The sequence below is a fragment of the Paramisgurnus dabryanus genome, chromosome 23, assembly GCF_030506205.2.
Source record: "Paramisgurnus dabryanus chromosome 23, PD_genome_1.1, whole genome shotgun sequence".
NCBI lineage: Eukaryota > Metazoa > Chordata > Actinopteri > Cypriniformes > Cobitidae > Paramisgurnus > Paramisgurnus dabryanus.
The window spans coordinates 21762236-21785454 of NC_133359.1; the positions used below are offsets into that span (position 1 = coordinate 21762236).

The window sequence follows — 23219 nt, forward strand, 5'->3', positions numbered from 1 at the left end:
GGCTACATACATGTTGTGATGAACTACGCATCGTGCGCTTCAAAAAAAGAAGTCACCAGCCGCCACTGTCATCAACGTAGTGAAAAAACACGTTCTGTCGAACAGTTTGTCCATTTAGGGCTACTGTAGAAACATGGTGGTGACTTCCATTTAAGTAGATACGCAGTGTATGTAGATAAAAACGTTTCTTTCTAAGGTAATAAAAACAATACAGTTCATTATGTAAGGTCTTTATACACCACTGATAATATAGTTCGAGCACATTTTATTGCATTTCTGTCAAGAGATCCTTTTTAAAGTTACACACTGCACCTTTAACTAATGTTAACACATACAACTTTATTATAAATTGTTACCAGTCACTTCAAATGCTGCTTTCAGTCCTAACTTTGTCCCGATCATCTTGATGGTTCTACAGATTATCAGATTTTCCCTCTGTTTGATGTGTTAAGAGTGTCCGAACCTTATCGGAAGAACATGGGAGCCGCATGTTTAATATTAACGATCAGAAATCCTGGGGAGAACCCTGAGGACAAACGCGTGCACACTCTTGAGATTATCACGTGAAACAAAATGATATCCCATTAGAAAGTGAGATGATGGAAGACGGAAGCAGTCATGGCGAAGCACGATGCAAAGTGAACTTCTACAGACTATGTTCCCGCTGTCTCCACAACTTCACCCAAACCCTTTTCTTTTTTCTTTTGAATTTTCTGTGAAAATCCTTCCAAACACTATCATTGAAATTTCTTTTTGAATATCGTCCTCCATGCTTATTCTGAAGTCTCACAAGATTTTGCGAGATTTCCTGTGTTTACAGTCGAGACTCTAGTTGAAAATTTGTTTGTGTGGGTGTGCTGTCTTTGACACATCATGGCACACCACACACAAATCTAGGATTTTTTTATCCTCATGTTTGTTGTCTATCACATTTTGAAAATCTTATAAAATGTGTACTACCCGGCATTACATTGCATTTTGTTTTGTTCGAACTACTTTGTAATGTCAGTGAAGAATGCTGAATACATTGTGGAGGGAGATTTCCCATGTTTTTCTTTTCACTCCCAAAAATTCCCAGAGAACTATATTAAGGAGCTTTGGAGATGCGCTCAGCGACACAGTAAGGAAAAAGGTCATTTTTCTGCTATTTTGGTTCTCTTGAGACCCCCTCAGCTCTCTCCATGTTTCTCTCCCTCTGTGAACGTCCTGTTAATCGTTTCTCCTCCATTTTTGTTGGGAACATGGTGCCCTTGACCTCTCACTGCAAAAACAGAGAGGGCTTGCACTTAATTTATGACGTCATGGGAGAGTTACCGCTCAAACGCTTTCCCCTGCATCCGTCTGTCATACGTCAGGTGTGATCTCGATCGATCGGCCCTCGGTTTGTCCTGTGGTTCCCCTGGTCACGGGACTTCTTTTGTTCTGCACATGCACATGTTGTGCTACAGTGTTTTTGAACTGGACCGCATCCAAATCCCTCACTGACTTCCAGTGGTTTGTCCTCCTGCACAGAGTAAGGGAGAGCCGGATGGGGGAGAGCGAGTTTGGAGGGCCCTTCAGAATGTAAACACCTCATCGTGAGGACAGACTGTTCTTATGCTTGGCATTCCAAAAGAAGAGATTTATAAAGCTTAAGATGTAGAAAGACAGACAGAAAGAGTTTTTTAAGTCTCTGGCTCTAATCTTGCCTTAGCTGAGGTACAGATCTGTGCAGACAGATCATGTCATCAATCAGACCGTCTCTATGTCGCTCTTACACCACAAAGTCTCACTAAACTCACCAAAGATGCATTTCTGCAGGGCCTTGTGTTTGAGTAGTAACATCTACTTAAATTATTGTCTTTTCAAAAGTGAGAGCTCTACATGCTGACCTACAGCAATGTAAAAACAAAATGTTGGTTCAACTTTAAAAAGTAAGTTACCTGGTTCCCTTAAAGGAGAACACTACAATTTTTCAGTACAGCGCATTTTTTTTTTGTACAGCGCATCGTGAATGTGTTAGCATTTAGCCTAGCCCCATTCATTCCTTAGGGTCCAAACAGGGATGAATTTTGAAGCCACCAAACACTTCCATGTTTTTCCTATTTAAAGACTGTTACATGAGTAGTTACAGTACATGAGTAAGTTCATTAAATTTAAAAATATTAGTTGACTCAAAAAAGTTGTGTTACCTAATATTTTTAAGTTGAATGAACTCAAAATTTTAAGGCAACCAGGTATGTTTTAAAGTTAAACAAACTTTTTTTACAGTGTGTGTGACTTACCTGCTTATTACAAGCATTACAGTAATCTTCAGGAAAAGCAGTACAATACTTTTGGTCATGAATTCTTGTATTCTTACTGTAAACACAAATGAAAATGTTCTGCTTTGACCATGAGTGTTGATTGTATGTAATATGATGTTTGTAGGATTAGCATTGCTCTGCTCCATACTTATTTGGTATCAGACACTTAAACTTGGTGATGACTCATGGTTTGTGCCTCATGAAGATCAAACCAGCAACCATCCAGTTGCCAGCCCTGAACTTTAAAGGAATACTCCACTTTCATTTAGAAAAAACCTGATAATTTACTCACCCCCATTCAAGATGTTTATGTCTTTCATTGTTCAGTCGAGAAAAAATTAAGTTTTTTGTGGAAAACATTCTAGGTTTTTTCTCCATATAGTGGATTTTGGTGAACATCAACAGTTTACAGTTTCAGTGCAGCTTCAAAGGGCTCTAAACGATCCCAACTGAGGCATAAGGGTCTTATCTAGCAAAACCTTTGCAAAGTACTTTTTAAAGGCACGGTGCATGATCTCTGAAGGCCAATGTGGACATTTGAAATCACCTAAACAGACACGCCCCTACCCAATAGAATCTGGACCTTCTTTTGATAGACCCACCCCACACATACGCAACCCAGGCAATGATGTAGGTTAGTAGACACGCCCCTTACTGCTGATTGGCTACAAGTGTGTTTTGGTTCTCGGCCCGACTCCCTTTTCCAAAGTTTTTTCAAAAATCATGCACCCCGCCTTTAACCACAACTTCTTATCTTGCACTAGCTGTGTGATGCGCCAGCGTGACCTTACGTATAACGAAATCACATCGAAAGGTCACGCATGACATATGCGAAACTACCGCTCCATTGTGGAGAAAGAGGACCGTTCTGACATTGTTGCATGTGGAATGATGCTAATTAATGTATTTGTGTCAGTTTATTGTTTGAAATGATCCGCAAGTGTGCGTTAACATATGTAAGGTGCATTGTTGGGGAAAGTTACTTTTAAAAGTAATGCATTACGATATTAAGTTACTCCCCCAAAAATACATGCATTACATTTAAATAACTTTTGCGTTACTTTTTCTTACTTGGCTAAGGCTTGATTTCTTTCAGTTTTATGACTGAGAAGTTCTGCATTCAGAAATTGCATATTTCCATCGCAAAAATGTCAAGCTATGGCCTCCTCCAACGTGATTACATTCAGTTTAATTCAATACATTATTTTTTTATAAATTATTATTTTTTTGAATTAATTAAACTGAAAAGTAACTTGCATTACTTTTTTTTAAAAGTATCTCAAATATTAATGTGTACATTTATAAAGTAATGCGTTACTTTACTCGTTACTTTAGAAAAGTAATGTTATTACGTAATGTACGTTACTTGTAATGTGTTACCCCAACATGTGTGACCTTTCGACGTGATTACGTAATACGTAAGGTCGCACTGGGATATCACATGGCTAGTGCAAAATGAGAAGTTGTGGTTTAAGTGTTTATTTTATTTTATTTTTTGCAAAAATGCTGATCGTTTCGCTAGATAAGACCCTTATGCCTTGGTTGAAGTCGTTTAGAGCCCTTTGAAGCTGCATTGAAACTGTAAACTGTTAAGGTCCAAAAAAGTATTAATTTGAGAAAAATCCTGGAATGTTTTTCTCATAAAACTTAATTTATTTTCTTCTGAACAAAGAAAGACATAAAGATCTTGGATGACATGGAGGTGAGTAAATTATCAAGATTTTGTTAATGAAAGTGGATTAATTATTTAAACAATATACTCCCTGTGGCACGTCTCAGAGGTAATTGCTGATCTGTAAAACATCTGTGCTGGGCAGGACAGTTTTCCGACATGATATTTACACTTTTGATATCGGAATTTCTAACTCTGTGTGTTTGGACCATAACCTTGTAGTTGTATAAGATCTCGGCCGATTAAGGAAATACCCTAAAACGCTGATAAGATTTGAGAGCAGAACATAAGTGGACCTTAAATAAATCTACAAGCTAATTACAAAATCACTGGCGTAATTTTCTGTCATTATCTGTGTCATTATGTTGTCTTGAGTGTTATCAAACACAAATGCTCCACAGGAAGTGAAGGCCTGGATCTTTCCTGTTGTGAGAGATTTCAGAGTGTTTGTCTTCTGTGGAAATGAGGGCGCAGAGGACAGAGGGGGTGCGGAGAGAGCGTTTTAGCACTGAGATGAAGCTAATGCGATTGGATGTATCCATCGAGGCGAGATAGAGAGAGTGAAAGAACGAAGAGGGGAAAAGGGATGGAGAGAGAGATGGGGGACGCAGAGGGACCTGCTGCATTTATAGCCTAGGTGAATCTATGGCTTTACTTGTGCCGACTGCAACCTCTTGTGCTGGTACAAGAAAGTGTGATGCAGCAAATAAAGGAAATATAACCTGTATAAATGAATATTAACCAATTGCATTATCTAAGGAAGCCTGTTTTGAGAGAGAGAGAGAGAGAGAGAGAGAGAGAGAGAGATGGTGAGACCCATAACCTGATTAATCAACACAAGGTGGGAATTTAAACTTTATGTGACACAAATAAAGTAGGAAACAAAGTGACAGTTGAGGTTATAAGTTTACATACACCTTGCCGAATCTGGAAAGTTTTGGAAAAAGAGGAATTTTGAAAATTAAGGTTTGTTTTTAATTTAGTCCTGCCATGAACAAGTTATTTCACATGAGAGATGTTCACCGAAAGTTCGCAACAGAGAATAATATTTGTACAACATGTTTTTTTTTTTTTTGCCTTTATTAAACAGTGAGGTTAGGAGATTAAAGGAAAGTACAGGGAGGAGAGAGGGGTACGGGATCGGCAAATAACCACGAGCCGGGAATCAAACTCGGGTCGCCAAAAGTACGAAAGCACCACAAGTCGGAGCGTTGCCCACTACACCATCAGCTCCGACATGTACAACATGTTTGATGCTGGACAATCCTTATATTTTTTCCTCCTTTGGACAATGGAATTCCCATTTCCTCCTATGCTCAGGTGTGTAATGCTTCAGTCCGTCTGAACAATGACCTCACTTCCTGTCTTTATATTCTTCACATTTCCTGCTTGAAGTGATACTCCAGCCAAATATCAAAATCACCCCATGATTTACTCACCCTTAAGCAATCTGAGATACACAAATGTCCATCATCTTTCAGACGGGCACATTTGGAGTTATTTTAGTCTTTGCTCCTCCAAGCTTATAATGGGAGAAAACAGGGATCTGGGAAAAACTTCTGACTTTAAACCGACAAAAGTGCATTTATCCTTCACATAGGTAATCCACACGGGATTCTGTGAGTAATCGACACAATTTTGTAAGAAAAATATCAATATTTTCAACTTTATAAATTGTAATAACTAGCTTTGGTAACGGCGCCATCTTGGACTAATATGTTTCACTCGAGAGTTTAAGCGTAGTAAGTCGTTGCCATGGGTCTGTTACACGGTGACTCTCCTGAATGGCGTCGTTACTAAAAGCAAAAGTTTATAAAGTTTAAAATAAAAAAATTCTTACATCGCATTGTTTAACTGCAAAACCTTTATTAACCCCGTGGAGCCATATGGATTACTTATGTGAAGGATGGGTGCACTTTTTTGGGCTTCAAAGTAAGAATTTGTTCCCTGATACCGGTTTTCTTTCATTATAAAAGCAAGGACATTCACTAAAAAAACTCCAAATGTGTTCGTCTGAAAGATGATGGACATATGTATTTCAAATTGCTTGAGGGTAAATCATGAGGTAATTTTGACATTTGGCTGGAGTATCGCTTTAACAATAGGATATATTTTTTCACAGACCCCTTCTTAAATATGAAATCAAGCTTTGAATAATGACAGGACTGCCTGTCATCTTCTGGTATAACTGGATTGTCCAAAGTCCTGTTAAAGACATCATCCTGTGCCCTCTCAAGACACTTGCCATGCCAACTTCATCCTTTGCGTTTGCCAGAGGCCGACAGCAAGCAGAAACTTTTCTTTCCAAAGCCACAGCGCTGTGAATGATTTAGCGTCCCTATGGCGGCACTGCTGGGAACAGCGGGGCTTCACCGCGGCATGCTTTAGTGTTCATCATTTATGGAAGTTCAGGGAAAAAAGGGGCTTGTCCTAACCACATCCCTAAGCTAGAGGTTTGCAAAGCTGGGGAGCATAAATAAGGTATGTTCCTTCTCCGTGATGTCTGTATAGATGAGGTGACACAGTCCGAGGGGATCAGGAAGGGCCAGGCGGGAATGAGCTAAGGGGAATGTGGACAGAAAAACATACACCTACAAGAAGACATGTTGTGATTGTGAACAGTGAGGTTTATTAAGTATGACAGCAGCAGCGGGAGATACTATGAACATGAGAGTTTCAAGCAGGTTTGTGTCTGACTGGCCGTAGATCATTAGATGCAATAATATTAGCATAACTATTAGGATTAGTGTTTCATGCTATAATGTTTAATTCTGTTATTGGTGTCCTGTTATTGTCTAATGTATTGTGGGATATAGTATTATGTTCTGTTGTTCAATATGTACACTGCCAAATCAAGTAAATAACCTAGATACACCGTGCATACACTCTTAAAAAATAATAGAAAAAACATCTTTAGTTCCTTAAAGAACCGTTCAGTCAAAGCATGTGCTTTAAACCAGGATTTCGCTTAACCAGTTTTTAAAGAGCATCAAACCGCAGTCCCTGATGGACTTTGCCTTTACATTTGTGTAAGAAATAAATGCAACATTTGATTCCAGATGACAAATTAAGAATTGAAACCGAAGGCTTTCCTCTCCTTCTTTCTCATCTATCATTGATGTCCGTGCCATTTCTTTTCACTGGTTTGCTCTCTGACTGGCGAAGGGATGTTTTTAGCTCAGGTTGGGTAATGAACTGTAAGATTTAACTGTGGAAGGAGAAGCAGTGAGGTGGAAGGCTGTCCCTCTGAGAGCAGCTAAAAGCCTGCTGTTATACCCCACATCCCACCAGAGCGACACCCGCAAAATCCTGCACAGGCGTTCTGTATAAGAGCCGCAGAAATATCCAGCTCCTGTCCAGTCTAACCCTTATCCATCTGTCTGTCTGTTTTTCTGTCAGCCAGTCCATCCATCTGTCTGTGTATCTTGATCAGAGCTACACGAAGATCCACCTTTGGTACAGTCCAACCTTGATCCGACCATCTGTCTGTCTTTGTCAGAGTAGATCCATGTCATGTCCAGTCCAACCCTTATCCATCTGTTTGTTTGTCTGTCTGTCTGTCTGTTTTTCTTCACCAGCCCTACAGTAAGGTCCAGTTCTGGTAGTACGACCTTGATCTGTCTATCTGTCTCTCTGTCTTTAGCAGAGCCACAAGAAGATCCAGGTCATTTCTAGTCCAACCCTTATCCGTCCGTCTTATCAATCTATCTGTCTGTCTGTTTTTCTGTCTGTCTGGCAGTCGTCTGTCTGTCTTGACCAGAGCTACAGGAAGATACACCTCCAGTAAAGTCCAACAATGATCCATCTGTTTGTCCGTCTGTCTGTCTGTTTTTCTGTCAGCCAAGTCCGTCTGTTTGTCTATCTTGATCAGAGCTACACAAAGATCCACCTTTGGTACAGTCCAACCTTGATCCGACCATCTGTCTGTCTTTCTGTCTGTCTTTGTCAGAGTAGATCCATGTCATGTCCAGTCCAACCCTTATCCATCTGTTTGTTTGTCTGTCTGTCTGTCTGTCTGTTTTTCTTCACCAGCCCTACAGTAAGGTCCAGCTCTGGTAGTACAACCTTGATCTGTCTATCTGTCTCTCTGTCTTTAGCAGACCCACAAGAAGATCCAGGTCATGTCCAACCCTTATCCATCCGTCTTATCAATCTATCTGTCTGTCTGTCAGTCGTCTGTCTGTCTTGACCAGAGCTACAGGAAGATACACCTCCAGTAAAGTCCAACAATGATCCATCTGTTTGTCCGTCTGTCTGCCTGTCTGTCGCAGAGCCTCAGGAAGTTCCAGGTCATGTCCAGTCCAGCCTTTATCTGTCTGTCTGTCTGTCTGTCTGCCTGTCTGTCCCAGAGCCTCAAAAGATCTAGAACATGTCCAGTCCAACCCTTATCTATCCATATTATAGCCATCTATCTGTCTGTCTGTTTTTCTGTCTGTCTGTCAGTCGTCTGTCTGTCTTGACCAGAGCTACAGGAAGATCCACCTCTTGTAAAGTCCAACAATGATCCGTCTGTCTGTCTCTCTGTCCTTCTGTCTGTCGTAGAGCCTCAGGAAGATCCAGGTCAACTCCAATTCAACTCTTATTCATTTCTCCATCTGTTTGTTTCTCCATCTGTCTGTCAGCCTGTCTATCTGTCTTTAGCAGAGCCTTAGGAAGTTCCAGGTCCAGTCCAGCCTTTATCTGTCTATCTGTTTGTCTGTCTCTCTGTTTGTCTTTAGAAGAAGCATAGGAAGACCCAGATCATGTCCAGTCCAACCCTTATCTATCCATCTTATTAATCTATCTGTCGTTTTTAGCTCTGATACAGTCCAACTTTGATCCGTCTGTCTGTCTGTCCATCCGTGTCTCTGTCTGTCTCTCTGTCTGACTTTAGCAGAGGCATAGGAAGACCCAGATCATGTCCAGTCCAACCCAGTATCAATCTATCTATCTGTCTGTCTGTTTTTCTGTCTGTCTGTCTTGATCATAGCTACAGGAAGATCCTTCCAGAGCCACCTCCAGTACACTCCAACCTTGATCCATCTGTCTGTCTCTCTGTCCTTCTGTCTGTCCTTCATAGAGCCTCAGGAAGATTCAGGTCATGTCCAGACCAGCCTTTATCTGTCTGTCTGCCTGCCTGTCTTTCTGTCTTTAGCAGAGCTTCAGGAAGATCCAGGTCATGTCCAGTCCAGTCCAGCCTTTATCTGTCTGTCTGTCTGTCTTTAGCAGAGCCTTTCGGAGATCGCACATCGGACACGCAGCTCAACGCTGCACCGTTCTGAAAAAAAATCAAACACATTGTTTTCTATGAGTATAGGCACACTGGCGCCGACAGGTGGGGCCTGTCTGTGGCCCCCAACTATGACTCAGGAAGTTGCTCAAATCCCTGTCACGCCACAGCCCACCACTCACATAGTTTAACATTAAATAACATCATATTTGTCCCAAATCATTAACGATTAACATTGGCTGCTAACGTATATTTTGCATTTTGAAGTAGACGGTATCTGACTAAGCTTGCGCTATTTAATGTGCACTTCCGGTGTACAATACCTCCGAGTTGTCCTAAACACGACGCGGCGCTGAGCTGCGCGTCCGGTGTGCGACCCCCTTTAGGAAGATCCAGGTCATGTCCAGCCCAGCCTTTGTCTGTCTGTCTATCTGTCTATGTCTTTAGCAGAGCCTTGGGAAGATCCAGGTCATGTCCAGTCCAAACTTTTTCCATCTGTTTGTCTCTCCATCTGTCTGTCTTTCTACGCAGACGCTCTGTACCAGAGCCACAGGAAGATTCTGCACATGTCCAATCCTTACCCATCCATCTGTCTTGTCTATTTATGTATCTGTCTCTCCGTCAGTCAATCTGTATGTCTATCTGTCTGTACAAGAGCCACAGGAAGATCCAGTTAAGGGTCCAGTCTTACCCTTACCATCCATCCACACTGTCTGTCTACCTAGATATCTGTCTGTCTTTTTATCTGTCATAGTGGTACAGGCTTGTTCAGACTACCTGTTAGACCAACATAGTCTGGCTATTCCCTAACAAAACTTTACTTGTTCATCAAGAAAAGTCTTGCTGCTGGTTAAGCTTATAAACCTGGATGGGACAGCAGTGTCCAAAACACAATACATGCTGTTTAGCCAGATCACCTTGGTCAACCTGGTGGACCAACAGGTAGTTTAGTACCAAACTAGCACTGACTAGTATGAACAAATTCTAGAATTAATAAAGTTTTAGTCATAACTAGGTCTAAAATACATCATTTATATAAAATCTTAAAGCCAAGTCTAAAGCACAAAATCTTTTTACAACATCGAACAGTGTCTGAAGTTAAAGTTTTCGTTTGGATCGGGTGCTTTTTGTGTTCTGTTGCTGATATATCAGGTGGACACTTCAGGGGGCCGGTGTCACTGCGAACTCCGATCCCTTTCTACTGACAACAATACTTCTGACAGACAGACCTTTTAAGGAAGAAAAGACAAAAGTAATCCATAACACACAGACAGACACACATGCGTTATTGTCCCAACCTCCAGCTTCCATAGAAATGAGCTTTAAATAATTCCAGTTCCCAAAAACTCCCGGACAGACAAGCCTCACTATGTTACAATATTTTGCTTCGTTCTTCATGCTTTGATGTACATGAGCGCCTCTCCTCCCTAAAAGGACAGGGAGAAACTTTTAAAATCCTCAAGCTCTAATAAAGGACTTTCAAGTGTTATGACCACACGGGTTTACAAGACTCAGATCTTCCGTCCTGATAATACTGGACTTCTCTTCTTTTAAAGTGTTTTCTAGTCTTTATAGTAGTTTAAGTACTTCTTTTACTCTAAGTCAGTGTGTTTTATCAGCTGACAGAGGCCTGCAGTGATCCACTGCTGATTTGTTGGAAAATAAACACGGACAGATTAATTTATCTCAGCTGCTCTGAGCTCCATAAAAGGCTGTGGTCTTCTGTGAGTGATTTGTTTACGTTCGAGCTCATGAAAGTTACATATGAAAAAATATAATCTCATCTGGCTTTAACAATGAGAATAAAAAAGTGTCATGAACTATATTTAAGCTTTGTGAATCTATGCATTCTGGACTGGACACATACCTGGACAAGGAGTCATTCAGCTTTTATTTTGCGGATGTGTTGATAGTTTCAAACTCTTGCGTCTGCATGAATGTTCAGATTTATGAAAGTTTTGAGAGAAAATAGAGGCATGTGCCCAGAGGAAAGATTTATTGCTCAGATGTTGCTCTTTCAAAGCTTAATAGAGTCTTTGGTTGTTTCATTGGAGTGTCTCTTTCGTTTTTCAAAATTTCTTTTTTTTTACAAAAAAATGTAATATACAGTTTGATTATATAAATATACAATTCAACTGGATTGCAAAACAAAGATTATTGGACCGGTGAAATTTTTATAGGTTTTTTAGCTTCTTGGCAAATGTGAGCACAGTTTGATATATTGCTGAGATCTTGGGCCAGTTAGCAACCTCGCAACTTACCACGTTTTTATTCAGATAAAATAAAGCTAGTATGTGATTTACTTTCACTGTATTGGTAGTTCCAGCTTTTTATTTATAATGTTTCTCTCTCTCTTTTCCTCTCTATCCTGGCTTCCTTTAATGATTTGCACAAAACTTTAGCGTTATTTTCAAAATTTTGATTTAAAAAAACTATTGTGATAAACTAAATGACAGCTTTTCCAATAACGAATGTTATGCAACTAGGATATTATTTTAGAGTGCTTCGAAAGCATACAAGAGCAATGGACACTCAAATCGCTCTTACGGCGCATTCACACGTAAGCGTTGACGCTTCCCATTCACTTTTAATGGGTGACGTCAAACATTGGCGAACTGAATTGTGGATCCGTCGGCGCTGCGTCAGTGCCGTTGCTCGCGGCAGAAGTTGAACATTTCTCAACTTTTCAAGCGGCAACGCGTGCGTCAGCCAATCATATAGCCTTATGCAAATAACCTAGGCAGAGCCAGCCAATTACGTTTATGGAAGACCGGAGCTTGTGTTGCGGCCACAGACATTGGCTGTTGGCCACGCTTCAGACAAGCCTTCCATTAAGCGTTAACGCTTACGCCCCGTGTGAATGTACCGTTAGTATTCAGGTTCTTGCGATGCCGCATGAAGTCGAACACACCTCTTCTGTCTTGATCTTTAACCAAACATGCCGCGCTGTATTAAAAGCATGACAAATTCATGTGACTGAAAAACCACCTCACTCGAGCATAAAAACTGTTTTGCAATATATGTGAGTTTTAGCAAAATTGTGTTTCAATTGGCTGCATTTTCAATTTGCGCAATTTGAAGGATACTTGAAACATGTCTTCTCTTACTTTCTTAAAGGATAATTCCGGGATTGAACACTTTGAGTCTCATTTCTGGTTTGTTTTGGATGAACTACAGTGATGGACACAGAAATTTTGACAATGGGTCATGTCTTGACTTTTTGACTCGTTTAGAAGCGTCTCTTGACTGCTTCAGAATGGAAGTCAATGACCATGCACAAACATGTCATTAAAACAACACTTAACGTTCATTTTCAAAACTGTGCTACTCATCGAGTGGTTCGAGGTCTGGCTCTAGTAGAAATCAAATCGAATATAAGAAGCTTAGGAAGGAGGGGCTGAACATATTTTTCTCTTTAAAGGCATTCTAAGCGAATCTGAGAGACGTTAGTTTTTGTTGATGTTTGAATTGTTTTCAAACAGACGGAACGTAGCTAACTCCTCCCCCTCCCTTCCGTGCTTTCATGAACGCGCCCAACCCCCATCCCCAAATCCTTTTTGTTGTTTATTGGCTGGAATACTTTGTTTTGTTTTGTGGTGCTAGGTTTGGCCAATATGTTGTTATTGCCGTTTGTGAAGCCTGGGCTGTCTACAGAGATCGCGTTTTTCACAGTTTGATCAGCGGACATGCAGCAAGCAGATAGTGAGGAGATGTTTGCTGTATGTAACAAAAAATGTTATGGTCTAAAACGCGTCAATTCGCTTAGAGCGCCTTTAATAAAGGCAGGAACCTGTGTGTGTGTGTCTGTCTGCCTGTCTGTCTGTCTACAGTTTTATTATGTGTGGCAGATGTGTTGCTGCGGACCCAAGGGAGTGTAGTGCCTTTTATTCGTGCAATATGGAGATGTGACACGTTTAGAATTAATAAACTTAAAAAATACTACAGAACATTGCAAGCCGGAAGCAACGTGCCTGTCACGCGTCCTGCGAGAACAGCATTAGTGAAACAAAACACAAGAGCAATACTTTTAATAAGGTAGCCTAACATTTTTCTAACAAACCAACACTCCCGTATCAGAAATTAGCAGCACAGTAATTACTGACAACGTAAAGGGTGGGCTATTTAAATAACACAACAAAAATATCAAGTTTATTTATAACACTTACACCATCCAATATGTTTTTTTTCATCAGCAGAACAATAAAGAAGATATTTTGCAGAAACCCCAGTGCTCCGTCATGCAAGTCAACCGATCCGCACACTTTAAGAGCTAAAGCATATATATCCAATACAACAGTAATCCCCCATAACTCCGGGTGACATATTGACGTCTTGTGAAGCAAATCAATCAGTTTTTGCAAGAAACTTAACGTTATTTACAACACTATTAGCGTGAATGCCAAAGCAGGAAGCGCGCTTTCCGTTTGAGGCGATCTTCTACTGGTGGCGTTTGGTGACTGTTTTTACAAGAATAACGTTCAACATAAGCATATATTATTTAAATACCAATGAAGTGGGGTCTACGTTTTTATCCATTTTATTTTGATGAACATGACACAATAAAAACATGGCGACAACATGAAAAGAGCTTTAACTGTTATAAAAATACAAATTTGTGCGCATTCATGGAACTGAGGGCGTGAAAATAAATACGAAACACACGTGATTGTTGTCATGTGGTGAATCCGACCAATTGTGAAACAGCTGAGTTGTCATTACAGCCCGTGCAGCTCCTCTTCGGGAACTGCGCTAACTCAGGCGGCTGATCTCGAATCGGTCTCGCGGTTCTTTACAGTCATGTCCCTTCGGCGCCAGCTCAAGTCGGACAAAATAACTAACTGGCATGCACTGCTTTAAGTCAGCCGCTGATCAGTCTGCGCAGAGCCGCATGAACTCGAACACACCTAAACACACCATGTGTCACATTTAAAGCATGATCATGTGACTTTTACGCACGTCAGGTGAAAAATACACATACACATACATAGCATATACATTTTTTACAATATATATATATTTTTTTTTCTAAATTGCCGCCTCTCTCTCTCTCTCTTAAAGCGCAACTTCTTCCCAACGAACTTTGTCAGCAGAGGTTCAATGCAGAGAGCAAACAGGGAATTCACCTTAAAAGGAGCCCGTTGAGTCTCTATAAACCAGTGTGTATATACAACTGTATGAAATAGTTTACAATCACTCCACCACTTCTTAAATAGATCCACAGTGTCTGTTTTTCCAGTGCGTGTGAGCGACACCCTGTATTTGCACTGTTATTATGATTGTTACAATCATTAAATGCACTTTCTAACAATTATTCCTTTACTAATCTTTGACTTTTTATTGAGTGATGCACAGGCTCGCACCACAAATCGTTCAATGGTATTCTACCAGACAAGCATGTGATACATAAAACTTTGAACCCTGGGAAAGAGTGTGTGACTTGAGGTGTGTGGATGTACAGCACAACGTTCTGTCACGAATATCATGAGATCATTCGTTTGATGTCTCTCTACCTGAACTTTATCCAAACAAAACTTAATTTTTACTTAACAAATTCAGAATTTCTTCATCTGCCAAAGGTTCCATTCTCAGGGATAGCTTGAATGGCTTTAAATTAAAGCATGCAACCATGTGCATAGATGTAAATATACAAATAGTTAACATATATATTTTTTTTTAAATTCTGAGGACTAGAATTTTTACTTCAATGTTGGTGTTTTAGTTTTATCTTATATTAGAATATTGCTGCCTTCACGTGCTATGGAAAAGATGATATTTTCCATTTGTGAACTGGTATTTACCAGGGTGTTCAAGTGATTTTGTTGTTGTACTGTATCACGTGTGTAAACGGCCTGATCGCTCATTACAAGGTAAAGCTACATTATAGCGATGACGCTGGTAGTGACGATTCTTTCAGACCAATCAGTGATCTACTGTGTTTTCGCGTAACGTTTGGTATCAGCTCGGGTCGCTTGGAACCACAAACGAGGTGTTACGAAAAAAAGTGTCGGGTACTACGTACTGCACCCAATGGAAAAGCTCCCAAAAGTAAGCTGACCTGACCCAAACTAAACCAAACCAAACCGTGGGGTACTATGCAATGGAAAAGCGCCATAGTAGGAGGCTTCTATTGACTGCTAGCATCTGCTAGCTGGTAGGTAACACCAAACGGTATTTTAAAAATTGAGTGTTAATGCATTATATTACAATTGTCAATGACACAACATTGTATAGGGTACAAAAACTATGCGCTAACAGGCAGTGTTGGGGAAAGTTACTTTTAAAAGTAATGCATTACAATATTAAGTTACTCCCCAAAAAAGTAACTAATTGCGTTACTTAGTTACTTTTTATCGAAAGTAATGCTTACGTTACTTTTTAGTTACTTTGCGTTACTTTTTCTTGGCTGAGGCTTGATCTCTTTCAGGCCTTGCAGGTGTTTTTTATGACTGAAAAGCTCTGCATTCAGAAAGTGCATATTTCACACAAAAGTGTCCAGCTCTGGCCTGCCATCTCTGTTTCTGACTCAAACTGTTCCCACACAGGCGTGTACGCATAATGTGACTACGTTTAGTTAAATTCAGTACAGTTTAGTTAAATTCAGTACTGTTACAAATAAACACGTTTGTGATCTTTTTTGTGATTTTAATATAGTAAAAGTGCGGGGTCAGAAAAGTCATTACAGCAGATTGAGTTGTGTATTATTCGGTATCGTCAAAAATGCCTACTTGCGTCGTAGGCTTTGAAAATCGCACCAGGACTGCCGTTAAGTTTTTCGTGATTCCTGCAGAATCTCAAAAACAAAAATTTGGCAAAAAAAAATTAATGCAATTAAACGTGCAGACTGGGACAATGCAACGATCAAAGAGGCTTGTGTTTGTAGTGCTCACTTCATTTCAGGTAAGTCATCATTTTTCAGCCCTGTTAGATTAAACTAGAAAGGCTAAATGGTATGAACAGTTTGACCCCATGCTGCGCGCGCACCCGGTAGTCATTCAATGTTTACAAACCTTGAAGGGGTCTATACGACTCTGGTATTTACCATAATTACCATAGCACGTGAAGGCAGCATTGAAATTATGTATTTAGTATGACGTTAGTGAAACAACAGAAAGAACTATACTTTTAATTTCTTCCTTCATTTTGATAAAAACATTACGTGAGGTGGTTTATAAAAAGAACCCAACGCCACCAGACCGACATGAAACAGCAATAAGAGCTTTTAAATATTTTACCAGCGCTCTGTAGTGCATCAGAGACGCTTGACAGCGTTGATAGATGCATCGCTGTTGGATGAAGCTTGCGGCGACCTTTCCTCCGCTGATCTGAGATCAGCTGTCTGTAGTTCTTCACAATGATCTCCGACCACATAAGATCCTATTTAAAGGAATATTCAGATTGAATGCATTTGTGTTGGAAAGCATTTTGACCCACAAAGTAAGTGTAACTTTATAACCGTCAACACATTCATACCACAGACGTTGTTAATCGAGCGTAACTCGTAATAAACCAAGAATATACCCTTTTATTTGATCACAAAACAAATAAGAGGTGAATGTTTTATCCATCTTGATAATGTTCTGCATGAATCTGTGTTAATTTATACAAAATACACTTTCTGTCTGTTTATAAGCAGTAATGCTGTAATCCTGCGTCGGGTGTAAATCACGCACCCAGAGCGAGAGTGATTCGTCGGCTTCTGTCAAACAAACGGCTATGATTTGCCGCTCTCGGCCTGGTGTGGACTTCTGTACACTGTCACAGCAGAGGAATGAAGCTATACACAAACAGGAACATGGGTAACCCCTCAACGTTGTTTTGAACTTTCTACATCCTTTTGAATTTTATTACTGACCCCAATGTGACCTCTCTGCTGTTAGTATCACGGTTCTCTGAGCAGTAACGGGTGTGGGTGCTCTCATTTAGGTCCTCTTGATGTTATCTCCGTGGCGATGAAGAATGTCAGGGGTTTGTTATTTATACCCCTCGTGTCTGATAGCGAGGTGATGGTGGCAGACGTGTTTATCTCTAGCAGCGTTCTCCCCCTCACTCGCCCCCTGATTAGGAAGGGGCCTGGTGGTCTCCTAAAGGAGGCGCACACCCGCTGGGACTGTACAGGGTAAGAAACGCCCAACTCACACCCTCTGTTTATCTGATGTCTCGATTAACCCAAGAATTGCATTTGTAAACTGATTTTGGCAGAGATTTAGCAAAGGCTTCGGCTAAGGTTTAACTTCCTAAGACCCGAGCTTTGGTTTTGCCTTTTTTTTCAGATTTGTTCCAGCTATTTTGGGGTTAGGAAGAACCAATAAATATAACCAAATATTTTTCTTTGAACATGAATCAGTGTAATTGTCCATGTTTGTGTACAACAAGATCCAGATATACCGAATTAAGCATTATGGTGCAAACAACAAAAAAATGTGATGTCCAGGTCTTAGGAGGTTAAGGGTCAGTTTAGATGAATCCAGTTCTAGGCCTTAGTTATATTAGGACATTTATGTTGTTTTTACAAACAAACCTTACAAAAATAAAATTAAATACTGCATGTGTGCATCTTTCCTGAGACAAAACAATGGCATCAGCCATTATATATTTGTATATATATATATATATATATATATATATATATATATATATATATATATATATATATATATATATATATATATATATATATATATATATATATATATATATATATATATATATATATATATATGCTCAAACATGCATTTTATTCAGGGATTAAGATAAACCCTGTCTAGGAAACTGCCCCTATGAATTTAACGTATTTAATATTTGGAAATTGTGCTTGTTTTTGTAGTTAAAACATTTGTTAATGTGATGACTCAAAGCAAAGACTTTTATTATAATTATCATTATTATTATTATTATTATTATTATATAACTATTTTAGTATCTTAAATTTCCCCAACAAGGTTTTAGTTTATAGACCACCTAGTCATGAAACAGGCATTTTACCAGCCACTGGTTAATCAGTGACTCTTAACCCTATCTAAAATACCTGCTCATGAATATTCATCACTCGCTGAATGTAAGAACGGAAAAATACAGTATGTCCATCAAAAAAAAAAAAAAACTTAATCTGCACCATAACAGTTAAAAGATACACTTAAAAAATTCAGCATGTAGTTAAAACAGGTTTACAGGTCAATTCTAAGTTTTGATTTATAAAAAACAAGTTGAAATTGTTTAACTTAATTTGTTATAATCTGACTTTTCCCATGTTAAAGTGCTATAATTGGGGCCCAATGCTTCTATCAACCTAAAAAAAATGTGCAAAAGAAAATCCCAGTAGCTTCGTTTTGGTAAAACATCCTCTGCAAGCAAGTGAAAAAAATAGCTCATTGATATTCGGCTCCCCTTGTGATGTCAAAAAGGGATTTTTTTATAACAATACCGCCCCTTAATCTGCACTATCCAACCACGGCACTGCCATTTAGTGTAGAGAGAAAATAATTGACGGCACAATTGGGTTTCAATCTCAACAAACCACCATTATGGCGATCAGTGTTTGCATTTCATCAGCTCATTTGCATTTTAAAGGCCACACCCAAAAATGACACTTTTAAAACCTACAAAGTGGCAATTTTAACATGCTATAATAAATTATCTATGTACTTTGCTAAAACTTCACATATGTAATCTGGGGACACCAAACACTCATAATGGGTAAATATTGGACAGAACCCACCGCTGGGTTAAAATTGACCCAATGTTGGGTTGTTTTAACCTAACTGTTGGGTTATTACCCCATGACTGCATGCCAACACCCCAACATTGGGTCATTTTTAACCCAGCATGTGTCCTGTCCAATATTTACCCGTTATGAGTAAGAAATTATCCAGACATTATCATCTTATGCATGTTTCAAGTACCCTTTAAGTTAAAGTAACATAAAAATATATGTTGTTTTGTGTATTTTTACAGTGTAAAACTGTAAATAATGTTTATAGGTAAACAAACAGTACAATGTGGCTATAATATTACAATTACTGTCAATATTATTTCAAAACACAAAAATATCAGACCATCCATGAGTGAAGGTGTAAACTGCTGATGCTGTGGCATGTTTTTCTTAGATTTAAGTAAAGGGTCAGATTGTTTTAGTTAAGCGGTAAGAACATTAGCAGGTCAATGATTGTTAAAGTCTCAGATCTGCACGGAGTCACAACAGCCATTGAATGATTGTCCTGCAGTACAAAGTCAGGAAGTGTGTTGTTCCTGCATACACAGACTTGAGTCTACATTATTACACACACACACAGTTATATACACACTGCTGCGGTAAGTCTACCGGAAGCCAAATTCAACTGTGTACTTATTAAACCTCCTTTACTGGCCTAGCACACATGTATGTGATTGATAATACTAACAATACTGAGAAAATAACCATCATATATAAGTATTTGTTAGGGAAAATTTCAGAAGGTCTTAAAGGGATACTCCACTTTAAAAAATAAAATAAAAAATGCTACTTTTCCAGCTCCTATAGAGTTAAACATTTGATTTTTACAATTTAGCTGATCTCCGGGTCTGGCGGTCCGACTTTTGGCATAGCTTAGCATAATCCGTTGAATCTGATTAGACCATTAGCATCGCACTCAAAAATGACCAAAGAGTTTTGATATTTTTCCTATTTAAAACTTGACTCTTCTGTAGTTACATGGTGTACTAATACAGACAGAAAATTAAAAGTTGCGATTTTCTAGGCAGATACAGTATGGCTAGGAACTATACTCTCATTCTGGCGTAATAATCAAGGACTTTGCTGCCGTAACATGGCTGCACGAGGCGCAATGATATTACGCAGCACCTGAAAATAGTCCCGTGCTATAGAGGGTATGTATTGACATCACTTTTCCATGCGACCACGCCGGAGCACACCCTGTTGAGTGGCAAAACATTCAACAAAATGTCTGCTTTTCATAGCTGCTGCGAAAAACGCCAATAAAACTGGCTATTATCAGCTTTAACAGTGACCCTAACAACTCAATAGAAAATCACAACTTTTCATTTTCTGTCTGTATTAATAAACAATGTAACTACAGAAGAGTCCAGTTTTTAATAGGAAAAATATCGAAACTCTTTGCTTATTTTTTAGCGTGATGCTAATGGTCTAATCAGATTCAATGAATTATGCTAAGCTATGCTAAAAGTGGTACTGCCAGACCCGGAGATCAGCTAAATGGATTCCAAAACAGTAAAAATCAAATGTTTAACTCTAGGGGAGATGGAAAATGAGCATATTTTCAAAAATATGTCTCTTTAATATCAAAACATCAAGAAAACCCAAATTCACTTTAAGTTTCTATTAAAATATTATTTTATTATAAACAAGACCAGATATTAAAACAATGTTTATTTCATACTTATATTTAAATTATTATTTTTTTAACAAGTCTGCATAATAAAACTATTGCCTTTATATTAATAATAGCTATTCTCATATTTTCAAGGGTTTTCCTTAAATTATTTTAAATAGTAGGATTCTAAATGCTATGTTTTGTCAGTATTTACACAGCAATATCATATTTTTGGAGGACAATGTTGTACTGTCTTTGATGTGGCCTACTTGATTTAGTGTGTGCACAATTAAATGCAAAAATAATAATGTGTTTTAGTTTTCACAAGGTTTAACGGTTTTTGCAATGTTTTTGCAATGGCTGCACAGCATCATAAATGTTTCAGACTCGGCGCATTTACCATAAACACTCGCGGTCGCGATGAATCCAGAGCGCGTCACGAGACCCGAGGCACGCGCGTCATGCGGGACAGGCGCGAGATCACGGACATCCGAGGACTTCTGTAGATATAATCATATATGTGATTCTAAATTTCGACAGAACAAATCCAGTTAATGTCTCTAATGTGGAGCCAAAGACCCTCAGAGTATTAAATCTGTCCCTTTATGTTAAAAGAGACCACAACTGTATTAAAAAATAATAATTAAATGTAAAATAGGCAGAGTTTTAATGTAAACGATTTAGGCTACAGATGGATATGCTGGGGTAAAGATAGCAATGCTTTCATAGCATAAGAGACGAGATTGGATATAAAGGCACCCTTTATGACAAAGAGGTGATGGATTCAGGATTAGATTTAAAGGCAATGTGTGGCGTTTGAGATGTAATGTAAATGGAAGCAAGATTAAATCATATTGTGGATTAAATATGAAGGGTTATAGGGGTTTCATATATGATATAAAAGTTTGAAAGTTGGGATTATATGAAGACATTTAGATGACATGTTGGCAGGGGTTCGATGTAATGGAGGGGATAGATATGAAGGCAGGGTCGAATATGCAGATGATGCCGAGGTGGGCCGGGCCTCGCGCAGCTGAGTCCCATCTGAAGCTCGAGTGCGCGCTTTGAACATGATTGATCCGCTAATAGGACAGACGAGCAGACGTACAACTCCAGCTTTAAATCTATCAACGGTTCCTCTTTTCTCATTTCTTTCCACCTCAACTCAAACGAGCTTGATGTGATCGAGAGGGGAAACAAGCAAACTCCAAAAATCACCTCCTTTCCCTTTCTCACCCTCACCGAGCACCTCTCACCTTTATTTTCGGATTCTGGCTTTAACTCACGGCTTCACCTGAGCACAAACGACACCGAGACTTTCCTGCAACTTTAACGCACAACAGGGGGAAAATCACCGACAGGGAAAACTGAGTTTGTTTTGTTACTTTTTCTGGCACAACGACGCGTTAAAGTTACACAATGAGTCTGAAGTCAGATTCAGAGACGAACACCAGTGTTTCATTAGAGGAGGAGGTAAGCGCAATAAACTTGTTTAGTAAACATAAAGTTGACTTGGTCACGTTAAAAGTGTCTCCGGGCGGATGATTGGTGAAAGTGCGCGCTTGGCACGGAGTTCAAAGTAAAGTCGCATTGCGCGTCTCTGAAGTCATTTAAAGTTTTTTTCAGGAGTTTATTTACTGAAATGCGCGTGTTTTGTGAAGCTAAAATGGGTTTTGGTGTAAAAGAATGGAGGGTTTATTGTGTTGTGAGAGGAATGCGAGTCTGTTGATGATTAATCTCCATGTTGGCATTGAAGTGTAAAGACTCACCTGATGACACAGACTTTTGTTACAATGTACGTATAAAGTTTAAAGCCATATGCGTTTTAAACTTTTTGTTTAACTGGACCCCAAACAACTAAATACTTTTATTTGCAATAAAAAATTGTCGTTTTACATTAGCTAACAAATGCTAAACTAACAAAAAACAATACTTCTACAGCATTTTTAAAGCCTTATTAATTTCAACATTTGATAATGGCCTACATTTACAATCAAACATTTTATCTGTTAGTTGATAATGTTAGTTTTGTTTATAATACCTTACAAAAATGTAAATTTAATTTAACTACAGTTAGAAAACATGGTTTTGTCAAAAAAATCATGGTTAAAGCATGGTTATTGTAGTAAAATCATAGGTTTGCCTATGCTAATCGATATGCCAAATAAACCGTGAACTGTAAAAAAAAAATGCAGTTAAAACAACTTTGTTTTGCAAGTCAATTTAACCTACGATTTTAATTTTTGGCTTAAAGTTGACATAACTTAAAAATTAAGTTTAACTATTTCAACTTGAATAAGTTAGAGTAACATAAAATTTATTGATTGGCAGAAATGTTGCATATTTGTTTACAGTGCACTCAAAATAAAATGTTAAAGCACTAAGATTAATAAGTCAGCCAATAATAATTATTATTATTTATTATTATTATTATTATTATTATTATTATTATTATTATTATTATTATTATTATTATTATTATTATTATAATCAATACAAAAACAATTCATCCTTTTTTTATCATATTAGTTTATTGTGTTTTAGTTTATAACAACAATAAACATCCCTTACAAAAATTAACAACCAAATCACATTGTTTATTATTTGGCTAATGCATTATAATAAATAAGGCCTTATTGAAAAGTGCTACTTAAATATTTAGCAATGGTTTAAAAGGTTTTGGCTTTAATATGGACGTGTTTTGCCGATCTACTGTTTTAAATAAA

The 23219-nt window shown here is 38.6% G+C and overlaps 1 protein-coding gene across 2 annotated transcripts in view; it reads left to right on the plus strand.

Moving 5' to 3' along the window:
* rbpms2a (RNA binding protein, mRNA processing factor 2a) overlaps window positions 1-23219 on the plus strand; it is a 55929-nt gene that overhangs the window by 26710 nt on the left and 6000 nt on the right. The window contains exon 1 of one of the 2 annotated variants that reach the window (XM_065297758.2): window positions 21539-21966. The exons of the other annotated variant lie outside the window; for it this stretch is intronic. Within the exon in view, the coding sequence (XP_065153830.1) occupies window positions 21913-21966 (54 nt within the window). The 5' untranslated portion in view covers window positions 21539-21912. Of the gene's footprint in view, window positions 1-21538; window positions 21967-23219 lie in introns of those variants that run through there. 2 annotated transcript variants of the gene reach the window in all.